The 22,588-nt window shown below is 32.5% G+C and overlaps 1 protein-coding gene across 50 annotated transcripts in view; it reads left to right on the top strand.

Annotated features, from left to right (window-relative positions):
* LOC106869507 (uncharacterized) overlaps window positions 1-22,588 on the top strand; it is a 91,473-nt gene that overhangs the window by 43,802 nt on the left and 25,083 nt on the right. For 6 of the 50 annotated variants that reach the window (XM_052969672.2, XM_052969664.2, XM_089355310.1 and 3 more), the window contains 4 exons: window positions 7,955-8,001; window positions 9,455-9,469; window positions 15,104-15,130; window positions 15,935-15,964. In XM_052969672.2, coding sequence (XP_052825632.1) covers window positions 7,982-8,001; window positions 9,455-9,469; window positions 15,104-15,130; window positions 15,935-15,964 — 92 coding nt within the window. In that variant the 5' untranslated portion in view covers window positions 7,955-7,981. Of the gene's footprint in view, window positions 1-7,954; window positions 8,002-9,454; window positions 9,470-11,965; window positions 11,990-15,103; window positions 15,131-15,934; window positions 15,965-19,189; window positions 19,217-19,991; window positions 20,022-22,588 lie in introns of all 50 variants that reach the window. The other 44 variants (XM_052969681.2, XM_052969671.2, XM_089355316.1 and 41 more) reach the window with 18 other exon arrangements.

Raw genomic sequence — 22,588 nt, 5'->3', positions numbered from 1 at the left:
ACACACACACAAATTTTTCATTCTCTCTGTCTTTCTTCTGCACACAAATGCACTGACACGTACACACATACACACACACACATGTAAATATATAAGCATAAACACCTTTCATACATACACATAGACATGAATAAATATGCTATATCTATTTACGTAAGGAAATTTAAATTATATATATGTGTGTGTGTATAAACTACTATATACTAATAACTACTTTGATATGTGTAACCTTATATTGCATATTAATTTTGAAAAATAACATAATAAATTCTCACACACACAGAGACACACACAAACACACATATATATATTATGTTATATCCTGCATGTCTACACAAACGTAGATATTTCTGATTATATACCTTTACGTGTGTGTTGAATAAGTAACCACATTTGCTTTACATTATTATTATAATCAATTGCTTTATCGTCAAATCTCTCAAACAGTTGTTTATTTGCGTATATCTGTGTATGACACGGTAAGTGTCGTTCATTAAAACGACATTGTGTGTATGTGTGTTTTGAGTGTCTGTGCATGCTAATGCGTGCGTATATGTGTCTATATATATATTGCAGTTAATATGGTTACTACACCGTTAAAATAAAGACGAAACGGTCACTAGTTCGTATCATGTTAATGGCAGCTGCTCTGTATTTAGTTGCGAAAAATTTCACTTCCTTTCTCAGTCTACTTTACCGCTAATAGATTCAAGTCAACAAGGAAGCATTTACTGGAGACCAATCAATTTATTAGAAGTTACTGCTGAATATCCCACAAATCATACTCTATCATACAAAATACACGGAAAGTACACGCTAGATAAATGTAGATAGGCTTAAAAAGATGTATAATCTTTGAATATGCGTGCTTGCTGAATCAGGATTGATCGTGGGTTAATCAACAACAACCGCAACAGCAAGTCTGATTATCACTAATCAATGAGTTAGCCTCTGCATGGTCACGCGAGTTGGTAGAAAAATCAATTTCTCACAAATCGTAAATATAATTTTATAAGTGACATCACAAATATAACTTTAGCTACCCATATTTATGCATCTGTATATCTATTTGAATAGTATATGTATGTGAAATAGCTATGTAAGTTTGCTATATGTTTTATACACATAAATCTTCCTCACCAAAAGAAGATCGGTAGAGTTGCAACACCTTTGATGGCAGTTCAAGATTGACTTGGTGTTAAACAACAAAAACAATACAACAGCAACGAAATCTCATTTTTGGTCTCAAATGGAAGAATTCAGTGGATTATATAATCCTCGATACACTGTGCTTGAAAAGGAAAAAAATAAAGAAAGAAAGACTGCTTGAATGCTTTTCGAATATCCTTGTCATATGTCCACTTGATCAGAGCTAACTTGGGGCTGTAGTGTAGTGATGATGGTGGTGTGTGTTCATGTCTCTTAGTGTTAGGCGCCGACATTCTTCCTCTGACAAGGTCGTCTCTCTGGTTGAAAAATGAGTGGGAACCTTGCCTGAATATATGCAACAGAATAAAATCAGTTGAAAGTACATTCATTGTGAAAGTGTCAGTTGTAAACCGGACGACCGACTTAACAACAACGGACATGTTACCAGAAAATTTTTGGGTTTTAAGTTTCGTGTTTATAATGATAAACTGCAATATATGTACACCTGACGACCATGTGTAGCCAGACTGCTCTTTAGTCATTCTACAAATAGGTTTCATGCTATTGATTCGTTTACAGTGATTCCGTATGGATTATCATGTGTTCGAACGCCTCAGCAATTTTTGTCGATGGTTCAAAAATTGAATCAAACTTTTATGAAACTTTGTGAGTGTCCGTCTTAGACCTCGAAATGTTTTGATGGGCATTCAACCATCGAGATTTTGAAAGACATGCACGAATTAATGTCAGTTCTGTGCTGGTTCAAGATGAAGAGCGTTCAGGGTGACCGACCAGGAGCAAAAATGTTTGAGGATAAGATAAAACTTCTGGAACTCATTCATATGAGCCGTTGGCTCTCTCAGATGTCTGATGTCAATTGAGGAATCTTTCAGGAGCTTCTGATGGACAGCCTCAATTTCTTGCACTGTCCTTTTTCTATTTTCCTTTGACAGACCTTATCTCTCTTGCTACATACGCATACATAGACATAGGCGTGTGTATGTGTTTATATAAATCCAAATAAATGTGTACGTGCATTTACGTAAACAGCCGAGTACACACACACGCGCGGGTGCTTGCGCGCACACACACACTAGATACACATATACACTCATACACATATATATGCTCTCAGACTCACGCATCTTCTCTCCATTTTTAACATATACACGCCAAAATGATTACTTCCAGACGACAGAGAAGAAACAAAAAAATCTCTTTTACTCTCGCCTTTTCTTCCTCTCTCACTCTGACACATACGTACCCATACACAGCCATATTTCTCTCTACTTTAATAACACACCCCTTTCACTCACACCCTCTTCTACCACACAGATACACAAACATGCAAAAACTCACACATATATATGCACACAAACACCCCTTCCCCCCATTCCACTTTCTCCTACATACATCACACACACACGCACACACTATCCTCTGTTCCTCCGTATAGTATATATTTACTCCTCCTCTTTCATTTTGCTTCTGGGCTCTTCGTATATCCGCCGCCATATTACCTACAGCTGTATAAATAAATAAATTAGTAAAAAAAAAACGAAGGAATCACGTAAAAAACAAGGCATCACCATCCCCGTAAAAGAAGGGAAGCATAAACAAATAAATAAATAAAACTAAGTAGGGAGAATATATCAAAGAAATGAACAAATAAGTAAAAAGAACAAGAAGCTCAGGCGTACAAGTTGTGGGACGGCATCAACTACGTATTTGGTGAATGAAATACGATCTACTTGGCAACCAGTAGCAAAGGCACGCGCTGGCACACTCGTAGAAGCTACAAGTTTGTAGGTGCGGGAATGTTGCGGACTGGTGTGTGTGTGTGCGTGCGTGCGTACGAGCGCTAGGAAAAGCTAACGGAAAGGTAAAAGACTAGCGAAAAACAATGCGGTGTGTAGTGGTGGTGGTGGTTATGACAGACTCCTTCCTTGCTGGTATAGAATACACAAATATACATGAGTGTGTATGAATATAATGTTTGTGACTGTGCATGTATATATATGCATATTCATGTATATTTATATATATGCATATATATATATATATATATATATATATATATATATATATATATATATATATATATATATATATATATATATATATATATATATATATATATATGTGTGTGTGTGTGTGTGTGTGCATGTATATATGTAAATGGGCATAGATATACCTTTGTTATATGCTGGTATATGTGCATGTGTATATTCATGACTATATATATGTGTATATATAAAATATATATGTACACGTGTGTATATGTATGTATACATATTACATGCATATGTACGTATATATGATGGTATGTGTATGCATATATACATGTCTTTTCTTTAATGGTATGCTAAGGCTAGAGAAATTCTTGATTCCTGAGGTTTTCTGTTTCACAGTCTGGAATTAGGATAAGGAGCAGGTGAAGTTAATAGGCGGGTCGGTTATGGTTTTACTGATGTCATGTGAAGGCGCATGGCTCGGTGATTAGAGTGTTGGGCTCATGATCATGAGGTAGTGAGCTCGATTCCCGGACCGGGCTGTGTGTTGTGTTCTTGAGCAAGACACTTTATTTCATGTTGCTCCAGTTCACTCAGCTGTAGAAATGAGTTGCGACGTCACTGATGCCAAACTGTGTCGGCATTTGCCTTTCCTTTGGATAACATCGGTGGCGTGGAGAGCGGAGGCCAGTATGCATGGGTGCTACTAGTCTTCCAGAAACAACCTTGCCTGGATTTGTGCTTCGGAAGGTAACTTTCTAGGTAAAATCCCATGGTCATTTATGACCGAAGGGGGTCTTTACTTGATGTCAAGGTCACTAATGCTGATTTCGCAGTGTAGCTTTTCGACAGATCATGTTCTACAGAATCCGTAATGTTGATCAATTGGGTATTATGAACAACTTGATAACTAGCTAGATATGTCAAGTGAGTGAAAGTATTGACGGTAGTAGTTTAAATGCATTAAAACTCTCCTCAATACGAGGGGGTGCTGAAAAGTTCCTCGCGAAAGGTCTGGCTGGAGGCTCAAACTTCCAAGTTCTTTTACGGGGCTTAGAAAAACTGAAGGACCATTGCAATAAGTGTGTGAATTTGAGAAGAGAATATGTTGCAAAAATCATAATCAACTGATCCTCCTTTATTTTCTTTTGCCCAAAGCTAAGAATTTTTCAACAACGCCTCGTATATTTCTCTCTCTCTCTATATATATATAAGGTGGCGAACAGAATCATTAGCACGCCGGGCGAAACGCTTAGCAGCATTTCATATGTCTTTACGTTCTGAGTTCAAATTCCACCGAGGTCGACTTTGCTTTTCATTCTTTCGGAGTCGATAAAATAAGTATCATTCATTGAGGTCGATGTAATCGCTCCCCACGAAATTGCTGGCCTTGTGCCGCAATTTGAAAGCAGTATGTCTGCCTACATATAAGCACCGATACATGCATACATTCACTCACAGGTACATACATACGCGCATATATGCACACTCATACATGCATGTAATGTATGTATATATATGTGAGTGTAAGAAGATGTGATGAGAGATTCCGTGAATATGCGTTCATGCTTAACAATAATACTATTGTCTCTTTGAAGAAAAGGAATACTACTTAAATTGAATATAAAATGTCTAGTTTTACATGTATTTAAAGCGACCATGTTTTTCATTTGATGGAGCCCTATTTTAACACAAAAATTACAGTTGTTCTAAAGAAACGAAACCATTTAAAATTTTCTCAGTACATTAACAATAAAGTTCTTTGTAAAGAAAAGAATATCTTAAAAGTCTAATCGTCTTCATGTCTTGTGTAATTATATATATATATATATATATATATATATATATATATATATATATATATTAGGACACAGAAGTGTGTCGATAGCCAGCTGGAGGAGATGTCCTCCTGGGGCTAAAAGCAACAGTAACATCCACCCCTCGGGGTCAGCCACATTTAAGTGGCAAATATACTTCACTTTATCGTGCAGTTACTGTTAATACCTCGTTCAGAGATTTAACATTGCTTATATATATATATATATATATATATATATATATATATATATATATATATATATATACATATTTAATCTTTCTGTGTTATGGAAGAAGAAATATATAAAGAAAACCAGCTTTCATTGTGAAATTTAAATAAAAATTCTTTTAACACTGACAAATGCTCGAATAGTTGTTTAGGTCTTTGTTTTATAGTATCATAAATCTTTCCGAAGCAATAAAATACAAGAGTTGCTTGAAATATCTGTTTATTAATAACGAAAATTCCAGGAGTAACAAGACATATAAAGGCAGAAAAAATAATTTAGAAAATATTTTTGCCAAAAGAAAAATAATAATAATAACAAGCACGCACGCGTGCACACACAAATGCACACGCATACACACACACAAACATAAATGCATGCACGCAAACATGCATACACACTGATACACTAATTTTTCATACTTTATTCCTTATAAACTATTCTCGTCTTATCTGAAAATTTGCTAACTCTAAAACACACACACACACACACACACACACACACACACACACACACACACACACACTGACACTCTCTCTGTTTCTCTCTTTTACTGATGATCAGTTTGATGACGGCTAATAACGCGAGCCTTCGAAGCAGCTGATAATTTCCTTGTAAAAATATACGTTGCTCCACTTGAAAATAGCGAGCCATCTGTCAATTTAATGTTTGCAGTTAAGTATAACTATACTTAAAAGCAAGCATTAACACATAACAATATAGTCACCTCATCAGATCTTCGAATACAGTTGATGATGTAGATGTGTTCTACTCACGCGAAACTCCAATAGGAGGGGGATGAATCAGTACTATTAAATGTATGCTTATATAATCTACACATATACTCGTTTACTTGTTTCAGTCATTTGACTGCGACCATGCTGGAGCCCCGCCTTTAGTCGAGCAAATCGACACCAGGACTTATTCTTCGTAAGCCTAGTACTTATTCTATCAGTTCTTTTGCCGAACCACTAAGTTACGGGGACGCAAACACACCAACATCGGTTGTCAAGGGATGTGGGGGGGGGGGGCAAACAGACACACAAACATACACACACACACACACACGCACACACACACACACACACATATATATATATATATATATATACGACGGGCTTCTTTCAGCTTCCCTCTACCAAATCCACTCACAAGGCTTTGGTCGGCCCGAGGCTATAGTAGAAGACACTTGCCCAAGGTGCCACGCAGTGGGACTGAACCCGGAATATATATGTTTATTTATATACTTGTATATACATGTGTATATATATATATAAACATACACACATCAAATACGCGGAGGTTTGTAAATCCGAGCGGTTTAACCCTCAGTTAGCTCCTTTACGAATAGCGGAGTGTAACAGAGTGCATAGAGGTGGGCATTTTCCCTCAAACACTGACATACAAACTGAAATTCCAGAGAGAATTTATTAGTCGAGGTGTATCATATACTGGGTCCATAAATGACGATGATGGTTCTGCATTATAATCATTTCAACAATATATAGTTCAGATACACCATGAATATAAGCGTATTGCATGTGATTCATGATCATTTAAAATTCTACTTGGGCTGTTACGAGTGGTATTCAAGCTCACATTAGACGCAAGACCACACATTTTAAGCGAATATATTTAATGCATATAAACACATTCACTGTATTTGTGTACAAAACGAATTTCCGATTCCTTAATGGGAGAGATATAAGTAAGTTTTGTGAAATAGTATTACTAGGCTTCCTACATATTATATTGTTAAATCATGCTTAATCAGTAGTGTTAACCTAAAAAAAATTTATGTTTTCAAAGAAGCGCTTAATTCTTTTATGTATAAGAAAGAATACTTCTCAAACGCTATAAGAACACACAGTGGATGAATACGAATTCTAACGAGCATTCAAGTTGGTTATTTCAAAGTGAATTATGTGTAGCAATTCAGTTTTTTTTTGTTTCTAGCTTTAATCATTTATATTTCTTTCACATGCTAACATGACTCAATAAAAATTCAATAATGAAAAAAACAGAATAACATCTGAAAACGAAAGACGTTACAAACGGCAGAAATAATTAAAATGCATAAACATACAACACACCCAGAAATAATACACATGTCTATTTTTATCAATACACCTAATCTACAAAGTTCACAAAGTTAAAAGAAGACATTGTATATATATATATATATATATATATATATATATATATATATATATATATATCAGATTCTGCAAAAATAGTTTTATTTTTCTTTATCTTGCTTATTGTACGCTCTTCTGAAATTATCTTCTCAAGTCCTAGTGTTCTCAAACTTCCTCTTCTCCACTGTCCCCTTGACTTATATAACATACACGCACGAAACGAATATATGTATATACACGAACATTAATGTATATATATATATATATATATATATATATATATATATGTGTGTGTGTGTGTGTGTGTGTGTGTGTGTGTGTGTGTGTGTGTATGCAAACATACTTCTTCACTTATATATGCATATGTATTTCCGTATGAATATAAAAATTATGACCACACACACACAATTTGTGTGTATATATATATCTATGTGTGTGTGTAAAAAAAAAACTATTCATATAGATCTATGTCTAAGAATATATATATATATGTGTGTGTGTCGATACATAAAAGTTATATTTTTATGAATACATATATACATGTTCTTTTGTGAGTCACCGTGTGATCGATTAGCTCATTGATTTTTCACCGTGTTTTTTTCTCTTTCAGTTGTTGATAGCGTAAAAGAAACCAGCCATGGACGAGGAAGACCATACGTGAGTAGACAACATTTTCTTCTGTAGTAAAGCAAATTAATGAACTAAAATAATGATAATAACGAATAAAAAATAAAACGAATGAATAAATATTAAACGAACATTCGCACTAAGATATAATTGTGTAAGAATATGAAGCAAACGATCTATTATATGTTTGAAGAATCTGTTCTTTCACCATCATATTTGTATTTTTGTATTCTAACAGAATTCTTTTTAGATGCCTGTAACTTTAAGTTTCCCCAATTATTATACTACTCACTTTTTGAAAGCGTATTTTGTCTCTCTGTACATTCTAGTGTTTGGAGTAACCATGCTATATAAAATAGTTGTGTACTTTGCGGTAAAATATCTGGCTAGTTTCTAGCCTCGTTAAAGCTTCATCAGTGAAAAGAATACTCTCCTTTTTATTAGTTTGTCTTTCAACTGTGCGATAAAATCTGAATGTAACCAATTTCTTTGTTTTTGCTTTTTCAGTATAGGCTAAGCAGTCTAAATTGTATATTTATTAAAAAGTTATGCTTATACGCTGCATTTCAAATTATGAAGCCACAAAAAGAAAACCAAAGAAAAGGAAATTATGTTTAGTGTACACTCACACACATATATATGTAGGGGTGTGAGACAAACAGAGAGTTACAAAGGGTACACATTTCTACTAATAAAATGCTAAGATTCATATTGTTAATGAAATAATATTCGGATAAATATAGCGAGCAGCTGGAACAACAAGTCTAACACGTTTTTAATCTGTTGAAAATCTCGAACGTCATCTGGTGTTGACACTAAACCATCGTATTATTTTCATTGACATAACTTGTTACGATGTCTCACATTTAAATGGAAATTTTCCTTCATCGTAGAAGAAAGAATAAAAAAAAAGTGATTTTCTAATCTATTATTGCACTGATGCAAATCGGTGTGTTAATTTGATTATCCAATCTAAAAACATCTCGACATTTTTAACTTGAAGTATAGACGGAAACATTTGTTACCAATTCTATAGTGTACGTCTTATGAGTTGGTTTAATAAGTAGGAACCATGGATAAATTGCTTTAATGCGGTTTCATTGTAAGAATCCAGATCAGTGCGGATATCTCGAAGGAGTTGAGTTTGCCACTTTTCAAGGAACAATGAAAAGTGTATCAGAGATATTAGACGGACGATTTTGTTTCTCATTCCAAAATTAAAAGCAAAATGTCTAAAGACCAAATGGATATAATCAATATTTCTAAATATACGAATGTATTATTTGTGTTTAAAATTTTTTTTCCTTTGCTTTTTTAGATCACATAAATACGAATTAGGATTAAGTCCAAGTCTTTAAAAGATATTTTCGCACTGCCTTTTCGTTTTGAATGTGTATTTTTTGTTTAAATTCTTGTATTTTCTTTGATATATCCAGCAATTAAATAAAATCATTTTTTCTTAATTTCTTGTTCTTTTTCACAGTGAGGAACAGACTGAGTAAGTATAGTAATAGAAATATAGATGAAATCTTTGATATCCTCTCCTTTTTCACCACTTTCAAAATGCACGTTGACTTGGATGGTAGCTTAATTAACGAATGGTTTTCTTATTCTAGTCTTAGTCAGTTTTGACCAAAATCCATCTTAAAGACTTTCATTGTTCGATTTCTTCCTCTCACCTTACACGCGTCTATGCAATTCTTTTAGTTATGGTATATGTGTGACACCGACAACAATCGATATAGAGAAAGAATGTAGTGGAAGAATAATTTTGAAATATTAATTTATCTTCTGTGATAACTAAGCACAAAAATTATTATTTTTGGATTCACTTAATACGATTAATTATTTAATAAGATTGCAGTATGTGAGCCACCATAATTCAGATATTAAGATCGACATACAAAGAATTTTCAGGAAATAAATTATATTAAAAAAAATAATTGCAGACGATAATGTAGTTGAAAAGAAATTAATCAAGATTTAATAGAAATCTGAAAAAAACAAACAAAAAAAAAAAAACAGCAAACCAAAAAAAAAAACGTAAAGAAGCACAACAGAATAAACAATACAATTAGATACAGCAAAAACAAAAGAAAAAGAAATCATTCTGCTACGAAAGAGAAATAATTTTGATCGTTAGACATATTACATAAAAGAAATAAAATGTAAATCTATATTTTTGTTTTCAATAATAGAATCGAATCATTACGCTAAAATCGAAAAATATCGTATTGTAGTTTAAAACGTTTGTCAGATTTACAGTGAAATCACTACTGGAAAATAAATACTTCCCAGGACTTCATTTAACGACTAGGCCAAACGGATACCAGTGGGGATAAAAGACCCAAATCTATACCAAGGGTCGACATATTAATCTAGTAATTGCAAAACTTAAGATGTAGAAATTAAGCTCTGGATCATAATGTCCTTTCGTGGAAAAGACTGCACTTTCTTTAGAGGAAGTTTGATTGAATTTTTTTAAGAGTCTTTTTTTTTTTTATAAAATACTCTATTTAGAAAATTAAATAATTAAGTTTATAGCTTGCAGAAACAATCTTTGAGTAAAAGAGTAAAACCGTGAAGTGAGAGTGACACAATTAATTCAACTAAATTATAATTACTGAAGCGGTATACTGGGAAATAAATACATTTTTATTAGGCTGATCTAATGAGAAGAAAACTCATACAAGTAAATGAAGTTTGTTGTAATGCATTTCATATAACTTAGAGACGATAATAATTAAGCAAAATGCCACGTAACTTTCTTTTGTCAAAGGTCTAACTTAGAAAAATGAAAAATAAAAAGGTAGCTAACCCCAAGACTTTTGACTTACTCAGCATGTCGACAAATAATTGATGCTACTTATTTTCTGGACTTGATGAGTTTGACTTCCAGAGAGTTGTCCACAGTTCTTTTGCTCAACGGTTGTTTCTGAATCAAGCGAATAGGATAAACATATCTTTCTAAATAAGACTTCAATCTTATGCAGATTACCTATTCCCAGAAGCCATGAACTGACGTCATGTGGAATTAAGTATTGTGGCCAGAATTTATCTGCAACGGATCAAAAATCAAGGATTATGACCTAACGGAGCAACACCTCATATCTGACATTGTGTCTCGGCACAATTCTGCTATCTCTAAATTATAAGTTAGCTCTTAAGATATATATATATATATACTATTTAAGAATTGCTAATAGACTCCTGAGCTCTCAACTAACACTCACAAGACTTAATTTCATCCATTCCTTTTTATTAATTACCTCCTTTCTTTATGAACTTGAAGAATAATATATCTCTCCTGTTTCTTCTTTTAATAGAAATCTTTTTTTCTGTTTTTCTACTTTCCTTCTTTCAGAATCTTGATGTTTCTTCCAACTACAAACTCTTATTTTTAGACTGTGTTTTGGTTTGTTTTCAAACTTAGTCTACAAGTTTTAACTTAGATTCGTTTCTACCATTTTTTTGTTAAATAAGGTTTCCTTTTCAGGTTAAGTTTGCCATATTGTTCAATTAAAACATTATATATAGTAAACATCACCTTCTGTGTAGTCATCTAGTTTTTCCTAACCAATAAGACAGTGCATGTTATTTACTTATATATTTATTCACTTGTAAGACCTGAATTGCATCCATTTAAATTTTCTAGTCTATTGTTATAATATGAATTTATAGATGCTAGTCGAGACATTAGTAATTAAATTGCTTGAGTGTAGTTGCTTTTACGCAATTTGGCTGCTTGTAAAATTTATTTATAATAATAATGATAATAATGATGTCTTCGATAATAAGCTTATTGATTTAGTTTTTATGAAAAATAATTTTGCAGATATAATTAAAGTAAGAAGTCAATGCTGCTAACAATTCCAACACACTATATAACATTAGCTTCTTTTAACAATAACAACGACAAAAATTGCAATTTAATCCGCTTTCTTAGTTGCTATTAAATCAAACGTCAATTTGCATTATTCTGCCATTTTCATAGGGAATCTCCAGCATCTGGCTTCATGTAAGTGAGAGCTTTTGTAATTTCTCAAAATATGAGGTTTCGTTTACTTGCTATGACTGCATTTTTTCCCATCCCCATGCTTATATTTATCTACCCATCGATTTATCTATTTACCACGGTGAATTATTAATTGCATTCTACCTGCTTGCAATTAAATGAACAGAAATCAACTTCCATTTTTCTTTCCTAACAACGTTGTTTCCACATCTCATAAAATTAATGAAGTGTTTTTACTCTCCTCACAAAATTCTGATGAATGTTTTGAGATTTACGGTATTTGACTAGTCATACATTTTCTCTGAGTTGGTAAAGTTATTCTGTTACTGGTATTAGGAAGATACTAACGGGTGTTTTAAGAGGTTTAGTCTGGTAATTCTACTTTAAAATGCATAAATGAATCATTAGAATCCAAGCGAGAATTATTTTAGCGAAATATAATTACGTTAATATCATTAGAAGCCCACAAAATGACTGATGCCTATTTTAAAATAATTTCATTTCTATATCTAATAGCTTGTGTCTCCAACCAGATCATTCTTAAATAATCAAACAGTTTCTTTAATATCTGGACAATATATTTCAAGTGCCTCGAATCTTTAAGAAGAAAAATTAACTGATCACGTTTAGGCCGAGCGTATGAAGTTTTCGATCGGCTTCTTTTGTGACATAGTTTTATTCAAGCACAGCCAATTTGAATCTGAAAGTGATTTTATCTCTTTAAAGGATTAAACTGCTTCTTGTCTGAGTAAACAGGAATATCTTTCATACTTTTGCAATGCAAATGAAACAATTTGCTCTTTTACTGCTAGAGAAGAGTAAAGAGGCACATTTTTGGTTTGTTGTAACATATCGATGTTGCAGTATCTTTAGGTTTTAAATATAACACCCACAACAAAAAGAAGAAAAAAACCCTAAAAAACAGTAAAGAAAAAATGGATATTTGCATATATCCATCGGTAATTCTTTCAGCAATAATCATTAATAACATAAAATTGATCGTAGAAGTTGAGATCGACCAGTTAAAATCTGGTTACGCTCAATGTGCAGAGCAAGATACGAAGTACTGAGATATGGAAACGGTATACGTAAAGGCATTATGGTATTTTAAAATTCTTTTGACACTAAGTAAATCTATTCCCGATCGCTACAAAATATTTCAAAATTAAAGGTATTCAGTTGGTAATAATCAATTTATCAAATCTTAATATTTTGACTTCCCTATTCCAGCAACATTTACTCGGCAGCAGCTTTTCTTTATTAACTTCAAATTTAGTTTGCTGTACCTTGCTTGTTGTAAACCAATGCTTTTTTAAACAATTAAACGCATAGTAACGACACCTCTGCAGCAACACAAATAACTTCTCTGTAGTCACGCGATTGGCTAAAAATGGCAAGAAATTTTTTTGTGACTCTTCCTGGCAGCTTAAAATATAGTCTTAAATACACTATATCTGAGAAAAAAGGTAGAGTGGTCAGGACTGAAGTGGGGTTAAACCATAGCGGCATATATTGAAATCAAAGGGTTGAGGAATTTACTTTATTCATGTTCCTTCATCAATGTTACATTGAAACTCGTATTTAATTGAAGCTGTTTTGCAAACTTCCTTTGCTGTATCTGAAAAAAATATTATCTGTGGATTGATATTTGAGCCGATCGTGTAATATTTTATTTGTTCAATTAGTTTGTCCTTGCATTTATAATCACAGTGATTAGATTCTTTAACACTGAAATACGATGAAATAGTTTCGTTTCTTCTTCCTGTAATGACAGCCAAATCCACATTACCATCTTGAAAAAGAAAGGACACATTGATTAAGTTTATATATATATATATATATATATATATATATATATATATTTACTACCTGGAAATAAAATGGGGTAGTAACGGCTAGATCAATAACAACTGAGATTAAAACTCGATCTATATGCCGACTATTGAATTCTAGATGCTTTTTCAAGCGGACATTATGTGAGAGCCTTATGTTAACATAAACATCTGATAAGTATCTTTTTAGTCAAGAAGGTGAACTGTCAATCTCAGCTCCAGTGAAAAGAGAACATAATGCAAATAAACAATGAAATTAAACTGTATACCGATATTTCCATCCAAAAAATATCAATACAAGAATTCTTTTATCGTAAAGTATTTACAAAATACGTTTGACAAAATGGACATATTTTTATTTAAACTTTAAAACATTAAGCAACCAAACATTTGTTTTCGCCAAAGAAAACAGAAATGAGTATCCAAACTTTTGATTACATACTAAAGTGAACAAACTGGAAGCATCAATTTCCATGATAGATGTCTCCTATATCTTAATTTGGTTTGCTTTTGCAATCCTAGAACATATTTAATTTTCATCGTAAATAAGAAGTTAAAACAAATCCGTCTCTCAGATTAAGACGATAGTCGAATGCCTGATAAGATTCTGGAAAAATTCCGGATCAATGCTTATTCTATTTTATAAAATTTTTTATCAAGAATTTTTTGGACAGTAGCGATATTTGTTGTAGGTTTTTCAGAAAGCCGCAAGTATATGTTCATTCAATTTTAAACGGCAGTAGTGACAAAGTATTGTTTGTACATCTTAGGCAAAACAAATATTACAAAGAATTTCCTTCTGATGGACTAAAGTATTGATATTGTCAATGATGTGAATACGTACAAATTCTGCTGTCTCAAAAAATAGATCCGCATAGCTTTTCCTATCGGATTAAGATATTTCATGAAAGTGAATTTTATAAGGTAAAGACGATTGTTTCAAATCTAATAAGTTTGAATCAAACGAGTTTGCAATTAGCGTTCCCGTCTGCTGTATTACTCACCACTCTTGGTGTCGTTAAAAGTTTTTATTTCAAATTTAGCAACTATAACAAAAATGTGTGAGATTTCTAAGTGTTCTTAGCTCTTAACTGCTTTTGCGCATGACCGAAAGAAATTAATTCTTTTTCTTTATCATAAAAAAAGAAAACAAGACGAGAAATAAAATTTTATATATATTTATAATTTTTTTTTTGTTTGCTTTTGATATATGGATGTAATATCATTAACCATGGTGTTGAGCAATTTGGATTATTGCTAAGAATATTTTGTTTTTGCTATTCAGGCAATCAACCGAAGAGACTAGCCAGATGTAAGTTAACAGCATCAATATTTTCCTTTGAACATTTGTTTTGTTTTTGTTTAGTTGAAACATAGTGAGTCTGTTAGTCGAAGTAAACTTGTTCTACCTTTTTCAGATCAAATATATCTCTTTCAGTAACATCTGCTTTCTTAATCTTTCTCCTTTTTAACTTATTAAGGAAACCTAACATTTTCCAAGAAATTAACTACTATTCACTCTGTTATATATTTTGTTTTAGTTTTGTTCACATTTGTGTGAATCTTTTCTGTGATTATATAAAACCAGAAACCCTAACAAACAGATAAGAAAATGCTTGCTTTTATACTTCAGTTGTTATTAAATTCATGTACGTTTTTGTTTGAGATTGTTAGACTAAGTTTACTTGCAGTTCGTTTCATTCGAAGTGTGTTTCTCTTTTCAAAGAAATAATTGCCAGTACCAGTAATATACCGTTTTAAGTTATCAAGTTTATGGAGGATATTAATAACATTAAGCATTATTTCAGAGTAGACGTGAAATGATTAATATCAATATTTTAGTGAAAAAGTTTTTAGTTATTAGACAGTATCAATATTTTCCATACTTTCTGATACAAACATTTTGAGCTTCTGCAAAATCTTTGTATATACGTATGTTTGCATATATACGTGTGTGTGTGTGTGTGTGTTTATGTGTTTATGTGTATATATATATATATATATATATATATATATATATATATATATATATATATGGTGAATGCACTGAACGTCTGTGTGCATACATTTATGCATTTGCGTAAAATTTAAAATATATGTTTTAATTTCAATACAGAGAAACTGTGGAGGAACCTGCTGCTCCGATGTAAGATTTTTCGAAACTTCACTTATTTGAGTCTATCAGTTTTTTTCCTGAAACGCTTTGTTTCATCCTGCTTTTCACTATTTTTGTTTTACATTCCCCTCCCACCATCACACCAGACCACTGTTTCCGATTCTACAACCACTTTCCCATTTGGTGACCCTCGATTTACTCTCATCACGTATTTGGCCATAGTAGGAATAACTTCAAGACAATTGTGGCCAGTTTTTCTTCGCACAAACATTAACTAAGTTGTAAACTTCTACTTGGTCACTCGATGTGTTAGAAATAATAAACTAATATTCTTCAAATTACACTCTAATTCGTTTAATAAAGGATATATATTGGATAACATAGTCTCTGATTAAGACAAGATGGTTACATTTAGAACGTCGCTGTCGGTCATAAATCGTTTCAACGGAGTCTCTTTTGTGGCTCAGTAACAATATCTTAGTCTAGAATACTGTAGCAGTTTTGTAAATGTACTGAAATACAATTGTTAGTTGAGGCATCTGCACTCAGCTAATGTACTCATGCTCCAGCTGGATGGTGGAATGGGAAAGCACACATTCTGTTGTTGCTGGAACAAATATGATTGCTTAAAAACTCTTTTGCATTTAGAGGAAGAATATTAGAATACAGAACCAATAATTTATTTCAGGGATCACAATGACGAGTAATAAGTTGTCCAGCTGGAAATATGGGAATGTTGTGTTATAATACATGTGAATGTATTTTTCCAAACTTTTCTTGGATTGAATGGTAGTTTCTACCAAGTTATCTTGTCAAATAGACAATCACAAGAATACGAAATGTCAACTGCGACTGAAGTTTGCAATGCAAAACTTTCGTGATGACAGGAAGTCTAGATGCAGATTTGATGATTGCACATATTTGAAGATTTTAAGTAACATTCTGTAAAACACTTCACTAACAACTTTGATCCAAAGCTTTAGAAATCTAATTTAAAAATGAAATCAGCTTCATACAGCCAACAAAGCATTCAAGTCAGTGATTATAATTAAAAAATAAATATAAGCCTAATATAAATGCGAGGTACATAAAACGTGTGTGAAGTTTCGTTTCTTAGTTGACGTATTTACAGCTTCACTGCAAAGGTAGTCGCAAATTCTTAGACATATATGGAGCTCAGTTATTAGTATCTCTTAAATTGATGTATGTTGTTAATCTACTTTTCCTTTCGTCTTATTTTATATCTATCTTTTCCTTATTTTCATTTTTATGTTGAAATTATCTTTTACCACGTTTATTTATTTATTTTCATATCTAGGAATGCTTCTTCTGAAACTTTCAGCACTGAAACATATTTTCCTTAAAACCTTTACCATATTTGCATGCTGAAAGAATGTTTTATTTATACATATTCTTTTACTCACCGGAAATCACCTTCATGGAGCATCACCTCTAACTGTTTTATAAATAAAATATATCGACTTCAGTATGCGTATGGTTCTGTCGATTGGCTCAATAAATCACTTTGGCGTAAAGGGATATAACTCAATGTCAGAGTAATCTCGTGCAATGCAACAGTTTATAAAGACACACATAAGAAAGACTGTATATAAGACAGTAGGGCTGATCTATCACCAGTAAGCACAAACTATAGATCTGTTTATCGCACCTTGTCATTAAAGTAAATATAGGCGCGCTGATGGTTCTGTCTCCTGAAACAGGACTGAACTTGTATAACTTCACAACAGTAACTTAAAGATAGACACCAACACAGCAATTAAATTGGAGATAAATTTAGACCCACAGCTTTTGCTGGACTTGTGATGACACTGGTTACACGGTAGACACTGGTTGCTAGACTTTATGATGACACTGGTTACATGGTAGTAACTACATATGTTTTGGCTCTCTGTTCCTTAATTCTATCATATTAAATTAATGCTGTTCTAATATATATGAATAACAACTTATAGAAAATAGCGTTAGAAAAATTATGAATGCAGGAAGTAGAAATTAAAATTAATCTAAAACAAAATATTGGAATAGTTTAGTGTTTCAGAGAGAAATGGACTATTGCACTGTGAGAAGTCAGAAGCGGTAAAAAGTCTGACAAAATTAAATCAGTTGTACTCCTTTACGTTCTGTGTTCAAATTCTGCGCAGTCACCTTTGGGTTTCCACTTTTATGATAAATAACAACTGAAGTCGAATATTTTTTAAATTATCAAAAAATATTAATTTTATTTATTCCTTTAAGGAGGCGAAATAAAGATACATTAACAGAGAACAAAAACAATTAAAATCTTGTTGGAATATCTTGAATATTATTTCCATCAAACAGGAAAATATTCTACCAGACTGATGTGTCAAAAATTTATGATTTAAATGTAATTCTTTTAAGCAACTTTGCCAGTTCCCGTAAATAGCATGATGGTGATCCTCCTCCTCCTTCTCCTTCCTATTATCATTGTTTTTCAGTTTATATGAATTATTACTCCATTATACTGTTTAACTTTTCGCTTTATTTGTATTGTAAGATTTTATTGTAGTTAAGCATCTGTAAATTACCTAGGCGTAAAAGCTGATGCCTCCAAAACGGGAGCATATACATAGCTTCACATAGACTCACCCACTCACACGTGTGCTTTTCAAAAATTCTTTTGTAGCTTTTAAGTTATTGAGGGAACAGAACTGTTCCAAGGAATAAATGAATTACTGTTCACTCAATGATGTACATTTTGTTCACGTTTATTTTTGTTTCTTCTGTTACTATATTGGTTTAAATTGAAGATAGCAAGTAAAAAATCTAACTAAATAGATAAAAATTTGTTAGTTTTAAGACTTCAATAATTTTGTAATAAATTCATGTATTGCTTGTTTGATGTTGTTAGACTAAGTTGTTTGACTTATTCCAAGTGTTTTTTAAAAACTATTTTAGGATTGATGGTACAAGCCCCTGTAATATATTGTTATAAGTAATTAGATTTAAGAAAATTATTAATAACGGTAAAAATTATTTCAGAGTACATTTGAAATGATTAAAATCAGTATTTATAGAGGTGAGTCTTGTTATTAGACAACAGTGGTAGTATTTTCAATGTGGTATATATTACATCTGTATGTTTTTGTGTATATTTGTATATATGTGTGTGTGTCTGCATTTCTAAATGCACGATGAGCACTTATGTATATGTACGTATATATATATATGTATATTTGTACAACATTTTAAGTATTTGTTTTGATTTTAATACAGAGAAACTGTCGAGGAACATACTCCGATGTAAGATTTTTTGAAACTTAACTGCACTATTTTTTAATCTACTCTTTTTTTCCTGAAACACCTTATCTTCTCCTGCTTTTCACTATTCTTGCTTTTAATTTCCCACCCTCATCAGATCACTCATTTAAATTCCTTTCCAACTCCACAACCATTTTCCTCACTTGGTGACCCCATAGTTCCCTTCTGTCACATAATTGGCTTCAGCTGGGTTAAATTCTCAAGACAACTGTTGCCAAGTTTTCTTTGCACAAACATTAACCACCAGACTTTACTTTGTCACTCGACCTGTTAAAAAAAGCAATGTAATATCCTTTAAATTAATTCCTAACTTCTTAAATAAAGGATATATGAGATGATATGTTCCTTGATATAAAAAAGCTACGTTTGGAATGCAATTTTCTATCAGGACCGACTTGGGACTGAGATAAATCTCAGCTCATAAAGTAAAAGGTTATAACAATGCTGTAGATCCAATGATGGGCTGAATCAACATCACTATTACAGCAAAATGAATTATTTGCTTTTAGTCTATTACTGCAGAAATAAACAAGAGTTGCTTGTAGTCGCTTTGCATTTGAAAGAAAATTCTAGAACATACTCTGCTAAATAATTTCTTGAATTACGGTTAATCACGAAGGTTGCTATCAGCCTGTTGAATTCTGCAATAAAGCCCAAGAGAAGCAAACAACGAGAGAGAGAGAGAGTGTGTGTGTGTGTGTGTGTGTATTTATACATTTATGTAAAATTTTAAATATGTGTTTTGATTTTAATACAGAGAGACTGTTGTGGAACCTCCTGCTCCGGTGTAAGATTTTTCGAAACTTATTGCATTTATTTTAGTCTATCGGTTTTTTTTCCTGAAACGCTGTGTTATCCTGCTTTTCACTATTTTTGTTTTATATTCCCCCACCATCACACCAGACCATTCTTTTAAGTTCCTTTCCAATTCTACAACCATTTTCCATTTAGTGATCCTCGATTCACTCTCATCACGTATTTGACCTCAATTGCACAAGCATTAACCGTCTAGTAAACTTCTATTTGGCCGCTCTACTTATTAGAAATAATAACCTAATATTCTTCAGATTACATTCTCATTTGTTTAATAAAGGATATATATTGGATAACGCAGTCTCTGATAAAGAAAAACGACGGGATGGTTACGTTGGGAACTTCAGTTTTCATCACAAGTCTTTTCAATCAAATATAATTTGTGGCTCAGCAACAACTTCATAGCCAAGATTATTGTAGCAGCTTCCCAATGTACTGAAACCTTATCGTAACTTGAAACAACATTCGGCTCTGCTAATATTTTTATATCAGGAATTGTGATGGAAAACAAATTTAATTAAGAAAAATAGAGAAGAATATCATTTAATATAAATTCTAAGTACGTAAAATGTGTGCGCGGTTTCGTCTCTCAGTTGAAGTCTCTACAATTTTATTGACTACAAATTCCGTAGCGATGGGAAAGTACACGCCATTGACAAGCTCCCAAGAAGAGTGTAAAGCGTTTGGCGTTCCTGTGAGTTGCTGAAAATGTTCGGTTCACCCCAATATTTATTGTGTTTTTAACACAACATATCTGTGAAGTGATTTTCTACCAGACAAAACCACAGCCTGATGCCTGTTAATGGTGTACATGCGTTAAATATGATACATAAATAGCTTTTACAATATTTCCCTTTAAGATATTTTCCTTTCCTTTGTAACATCAACTCATTAAATAGGATTAATTCTTTTTGTGAATCCTATCTTCTTTTCGTCTTAATTTATTTTTCTCCTCTATTTCATTAAAAAAATCTTTTGTTTTAAACTTTCGTTTGACCTGATTATCTTTTCCACATCTAGGAATGCTAATCCCGAAACTTTCAGCACTGAAGCATCTTTTCTTCAAAAATCGTTTTCATATTTGCTTGCTCAAAGCGTGTTATATAAATGGCGATCCTGACGATTTATTTTCAAATGTTTTTTTTTATTATTTATGTCGACCTCTCATTTCCTATCTCTATGGAATGTCCCTGCAGTCTTTAGTATAAAAAGACCTCATTGAATATCAAAGTAGTCTCCTGGAATGCATTGTTACACACACACACACACACACGCACACACACTTCGGCACAGTCTTCGTCTAATATATTACGTAGACGTAGGATTTCATAACTTAGAAATAGATCGAAATTCGTGATCTTTGTTGGATACAATATATTGCCGGTGGCAAAATCCCAACTCATGGTTGGTACTATTACTGTCATTCTAGCTGTCGGCAGTTTGTAAAACATTTAAAATCTAGTAGAAAATAATGTTAGACAAATTATGAACGTGAAAAGCAAAAATTAAAGTAAAAAAAGAAGTACCCCCCCCCCCCCCAAACACACAGGGAAATTGATCAGTGGATGGTCGAAAATGGAAGAATTTAATACGGAGTGCTTGCAATTTCTAGCTAGTTGCATCGTTTACGCTCTGAGTTAAATTTCAGATCACACTGAGGTTGCTACTATTGTTTTTCTCTTGAATCTATAAATATCAAGTGAAAACAGGGTGAGGTATGCTCGGGCATTTATATGGAATTTCAGCAATTTCTTTTCTTTTGTAAATGTTCTTTAAATTACCTCTTTCTCAAGCTTTTACGAATTTCAGACTGAAATGCCAAAAATGTTATGATTTCAACGCACTTGTTTCTAGCAGCTCTGTCAATTCAAATAAAAAGCATGATGATAATTCATCTTTTACCTTTCAGTTTTTAATACCTATTGTTCTACACTTTTCAACTGTTTTAAAAATGTCTGTTTAGTAGTTGTAAGATATTTCAGTTAGATATAAGATTATTACTAATACAAATAAAAAGATTACCTTTTTAAAATTAAAATAATCTAATAAATATTGAAATTCTGTAATTTTTTCCATGTTTAATTTTGAATATTGTGTAATTTCTAAACCACATTGTTTTGGTGTTTCCCTATGTCACAGTTATATGATGTAGTATTTGTGATATTTGTAAGAGTATGAATTGTGTATAGTTTGTTTTGAAACTTCATCCATTTGATTGTGTTTATATTTCGGTGTTGACAAAATTGTTCATCAGTCTTATGTAAATTCAGAAGGTGAGGTGGTTGATGGTTAAGCTTTTGATCTATTTGCTCTAGATTCATGAGCTCAAATCCCTGTTAACTTTATTTATGAGACCAAACCGTTTAAAACTGTATTGCTTTATCGCAGTCCATATAACTGCTCCAGAATACGTACCAGACCCATTAGCAATAAGGATCAAAATCTGTAGCAGATTGTTGTTTGCATTTAACACACACACACACACACACACACACACACACATAATTCCAACTGGCTTTCTCTTGTGATTAGAACCAACAA

The sequence above is a fragment of the Octopus bimaculoides genome, chromosome 7, assembly GCF_046866305.1.
Source record: "Octopus bimaculoides isolate indiv1 chromosome 7, ASM4686630v1, whole genome shotgun sequence".
NCBI lineage: Eukaryota > Metazoa > Mollusca > Cephalopoda > Octopoda > Octopodidae > Octopus > Octopus bimaculoides.
The sequence above is the reverse complement of the archived record's forward strand: the minus strand, read 5'-3'. Positions and strand labels throughout refer to the sequence as shown.